The sequence below is a fragment of the Poecilia latipinna genome, unplaced genomic scaffold (assembly GCF_001443285.1).
Source record: "Poecilia latipinna isolate Pla-1442-1.1 unplaced genomic scaffold, P_latipinna-1.0 Scaffold261, whole genome shotgun sequence".
Lineage (NCBI taxonomy): Eukaryota > Metazoa > Chordata > Actinopteri > Cyprinodontiformes > Poeciliidae > Poecilia > Poecilia latipinna.
In genome coordinates this window covers 566,426-571,320 of record NW_015112877.1, presented here as the reverse complement: position 1 = coordinate 571,320, position 4,895 = coordinate 566,426, and the positions used below count along the sequence as shown (strand labels likewise).

General features: G+C 38.0%; 1 protein-coding gene across 1 annotated transcript in view; it reads right to left on the bottom strand.

Annotated features, from left to right (window-relative positions):
• Nucleotides 1-1,152: 1,152 nt before the first annotated feature.
• Nucleotides 1,153-4,895, bottom strand: part of LOC106947915 (NACHT, LRR and PYD domains-containing protein 12-like) — an 82,244-nt gene continuing 78,501 nt past the window's right edge. Inside the window, exons 9-11 of the mRNA XM_015033232.1 lie at nucleotides 3,197-3,370; nucleotides 2,136-2,288; nucleotides 1,153-1,368 (exon numbers count right to left, since the gene is read on the bottom strand). Coding sequence (XP_014888718.1) covers nucleotides 1,353-1,368; nucleotides 2,136-2,288; nucleotides 3,197-3,370 — 343 coding nt within the window. The 3' untranslated portion in view covers nucleotides 1,153-1,352. The remainder of the gene's footprint in view (nucleotides 1,369-2,135; nucleotides 2,289-3,196; nucleotides 3,371-4,895) is intronic.

The window sequence follows — 4,895 nt, the reverse complement described above, 5'->3', positions numbered from 1 at the left end:
CTTTGTTCTGTTCTCTTACTAAATGGAGTCTGAACTCCTGATCTAGTTTCTGATTATAACTGACTCACCTGAGACTCCACCCCCATTTATTTACCTGTTTAAACAGGTAAATTTACAATGAATTTACCTGTTTAAACATCTTTATTGCAATTATTCTTCCCTTTGTATCAATAGTAAAGTAGAGCTATAAAACATTTAAACAGTTTTTCTGATTTTTTTGTTTTTAGCTAATTTACAGTCAATTTATATTTGCAGGAAGTATATATTTTATCTCTGTAAACCACTAACTCTCTGATTGTAAAACTTGTAGCTATGTTTGAAAACCAAACTGGATGAAGATCTCAGTCGGAGCCCCAGGTCCAGTAATTGTCTGGTTAACTTAGAAACAGGTCATATCAGACTTTGTGGATTTGGATACATTGTGACTCTGCAGGTTTAGTTCAGTCTGATTCTAGGAGATTTCTTCTATAAAGAGACACTGAGATGTTTCAGAGTGACACTGACAGCTCAACTGACATGGAAAAATGTCAGCCGAGCTGATATTCAGAAAACATGAAAGAAGTAGTGAGTGTAGTGACTGCTCTCCTTCTAGGTAAACATCCCTACTGAATATCCAAGGTCCAAAGTATCTCTGTGATACCAAGGGAGCAATTCACTTTACAGCAGGCAGTAAAAACATTAAAATAAGGGGGTTGGTTTTTACCAGCCTGGCACCTGGAGGAGGTTCCACATGTTGCTGCTGTAGAGGTGAATTCTTTTCAGATGGAGCCACAGATCCAACAGAACCAGAACCGTTCTGCAAGAAGAACAGAGAAAATCCCCCAAACAAAATCTGACAGTCTCTGAGCTGGTAAAGAAAGTGTTTCCAATGTTCACCAAAGGAGGCTGGAGAGCAGATGAAACTTCAGGTGTTTAAACCTTTCAAAGAAGCATAGAGGAATATTTGATTTAAAATCACAAAAACGTCAATCCTCCAATGGCGGAAACCATCACTTCCTCACTGAGCTGTTTGAAGCAGCAGATAAAATGACCAGAGCTGCTCAAACACCTGCAGGAAATATTTAATATATCATTTAAAGAAAATACAAAACTTCATTGGAATAAACCAAATATGCAGGATATAAACTGCTGAAATGAGCTTTATTTTTTTAATTACAGGACAAAAATGAATCAACTTTCCAGTACATCTTCACTGATCCAAAGATCAGACACAAAATGAAAGACATGAGAAAATGGACAGGATGAAAATCTTTCATCTCAGAGTTCATCAGAGTCTCTTCAGACTCAAACTGCTGCAGCTTCAACCTCTGAGGATCAGCAGGACACAGAGACGATTCTCTACTTTACAGAGATCAGTCCCATCTCCACCTGCAGAGAGAAGAAAGAATCAGAGATCAGATCAGTGAGTTTCCAGCTTCTCTCCAGCAGCAGCAGTCAGTGACGCAGCACATCCAGTAGAAAGAGCAGCAGGGCCTTCAGTTGTGTTCAGAGCAGCTTCCTCTCTGCTCTCATCTTAACGTGTTGCAGTGAACACACTGAGCTCCAATCTCTCACTCCTTGTTGTGTGAGGTGCTGACCCACTCCCATCTCACTCCTTACTCTGAGAACTAATCTAACCAGCTCTCTATCCTTCCAGCACTAAGATCTCTAAGCCTGCAGTATATTACCTTCCTCAGAAATAATAAATAACGTATTAATTTGGTTTACCAGAGAAGACTTGCCTGTATTTCTAACAGTCTACAGTCGTGTTACCCGACTGTCTTTCAATGCATTAACCAGCCTGAGCAGCCAGAAGCCTTCTTCACGTTTGATCCGTGGTGCAGGAGGAAATGACAGACTTAAACCAGAGAAACTCTGAAGCCATCTGCTGAGCTCAGAATTGATCCTGTAGCATGTATGCTACAAAATGGTTTGTTTAAAAATGACTTGGAAAAAAAGATTGCCATATGTTAGAGGATTAAACATTGTCACAGCTGAAAAAAGTATAGAGGACAGAGAGCACAGACACAATAAGTGCAGGTGACATGTCTGTTACATCCTTCAGCACAGGGGCCATAGCAGGGGCCAGCACCAGTTACAGAGGTATCGGCCCCTGTTTGCCTGTCTAGAACCAACCATGCCAGCCATCTACTGACCTTACAATTTCTACAAGATCCTTCAGCTGCTGAACATCTGACTCCTTCAGGCTGTTGTCTCTCAGCTCCAGTTCAGTCAGATGGGAGGGTTTGGACTTCAGAGCTGAGGCCAGAGAACAACAGCTGATCTCTGACAGCCCACAGTTGTTCAATCTGAGTAAAGAATAAAACATGTGAGCTGAAGCCAACAGGATGCAGGTTAACCAGTCCAACAGGACTAGTTAAAGAGCTATTAACATTAAAAGTGACAAGCTACTGTTGACTTCATCTCCAACAGCAGCTCCATCAATACAAACTCATGTTCTCCAGCCATTTTTTAAAAAATTTCATAGAAAACAATAAAAAAAAGACAAATGTTGAAGTAAATATGGATAAATTCAACTATTTAACAGTTATTCTATAGCGATAAAATCATTACATCATGGCAAATATTGATTGCATAACTAACTTTAACAGATGAGACACACAGAACCAGAACCTCATACTGTGTGTGACATGCTGTGTTTGAGTATCTTAGCCTGCAAAATGATTCAACATCAGAAGTTTTATATATTTCCTGTCAGAGGAAAACCAGGAGCTGAAATTCACTTTTTCTGCAGGTGGTGGCGCTAACCGCCACCTGGTGGCATGAACTCCTACCACCGTTACCCAGAAATAAGAAATGAATTACTTTAAAGTCATCCAGTATAAAATGGAAGAAAAAAACACACAATCATATTAAAGTTGTAAATTGATTCAAAACATTAAAATAAAAGCCCAATCAGCATTTTTCATTTCTTCTATCTTCCTCTTTCAACAGTCATTGTGCTCTTATAAGCAATTAGATAGCTGGGAATGGGAGTTATGCATGTGAACCCCACATGCATTTGTTTCGTGTTTTTTTTTTTTTAAAGAAATCACGTGAAGTTTTGAAAATGAAAAATTTTTTACCTCAACCAAACTAGACTTTACCATGAACATCCTGAGTGTGGAGCAGTTTAATATCAATGTGTCTGCCAATTAGTGTAAACCCAACTTTAATGTCATAAATATTAGCTCTAAATCAAAGCATGATGCTATACCTCAGTTTCTGCAGCTTACAAAGAAGAGTCTCTAGAAAACCACAGAGCTCCTTCACTCCAGAATCTCTCAGGTTGTTGTAGCTCAGGTCCAGTTCAGTCAGATGGGGCGGGTTGGACTTCAGAGCTGAGGCCAGAGAAGAACAGCTGATCTCTGACAAGCTGCAGTTCCTCAAACTGAATAAAGAATAAAAGATGTGAGCTGAAGCAACAGGATTAATTAAATTAATTAATTTCACTCAACATAGAAGCATAATGCACGACTAAAAACAGAGATGATTCTATATTATATTGTTAGACAGGATGCTGCATTACAAAAAACACCAATCTATCAATCTTTTTTATCAAAGAAACAAGAACTAATTCACTATAAACATCTGATTTCTTCATCCAACCATCAGAATTGATATTTAGGTGGAGGCCAACAGTTCAGAGCTCAATATTGTGTCTGTTAAAAGGTGAAGCTAATAAGACACATTCCTTTTCCAGTTTTCATCATATTTGGAGAACATTTCTGAATAAATTATGTTTATTTTCTAAAGGACTTTCCTGCTTCTGTCTTGACTCCTTTATTGTGAGCTATATTACATAATGCTCAAATAATGGAGAGGATATTTACATAAAGTCTGAAGTCATTTTAATGGTAATAAATTCCAAAATAACATTATATTTTAGTTGTGGACTGTGGACAAGTCTGCCATCAGAGAGCTGCTTTATACTCATTACTGCTCCCCTGTAAAAACAGGAGCAGCACTAGAAACACATGAGAAAAGTCGGAGTGGGATCACCGGGATTTAGCAGCGCTGCTAGCAGCTCGTTTCTCTGAAGAACGGACAGCAATAAAGGCAGAGAAACAGTGAAACTGTGGCCAGCTTTCTGACAGAACTGATGTTTTACACTGATAGTGTGAAACACTGAAACTACATTAGCTTGTGATGTGAAATGTATTTTTTTTATTTAAAATAAATAAATAAAGTTCAGGCATGGCTACTTGCTTACATCTTTTGACTTTATTATGTAAATCCAAAATGTTGCACCTTTAAAAAACAAAGTCCCAGAATGCAGAATGCAGAACTTAAAGAAGCCCTTTAAGCAAAATGTTTAGAATTAAAATTAATTACTAAAATAAGTATTAAAACGTAGGTGAAAGAGTTTAGTTCAATAGAGAAAAACAAACCTCAGGATTTTGACTTTACAGACTGAACTCTCCAGTATGTCACACAGGTGCTTTATGCCAGAGTCTGTAAAGGTCCTCACTCCAAAGATCTCCCTTATTTCCACTTCAGTCAGGTGGGAGGGATTGGACCTCAGAGCAGAGGCCACAATTTTACATTCGGCCTCCGAGAGTCTACAGCCAACAAGTCTGTGATTAGAGAACAAGTACAGTCAGTTGTACAGTAATTAAATCAGACAATCTGATGCAGATTTAATGCAGATTAAAATGTGAATGTTATGTCATCATCTGATAAACATCTGCTCTTTATATAATTTTTCCACAGACATAACACAGTGAAACTCTTCAGTTCACAGTTAAGATTACGGTTCAAATTATGGTTTAGAGTCCCAGTTGACGGAGTTTCAACTGAAATCCTAAGGGTTAGAAAAGGGGTGCAGGTTTTAATGGGGTTTTTTTCTGTTTTTTTTTTTTTTATTGTTTATTCAATGTTACATGACTGTGTTTTTGTTTTAAATGATGTAAAGC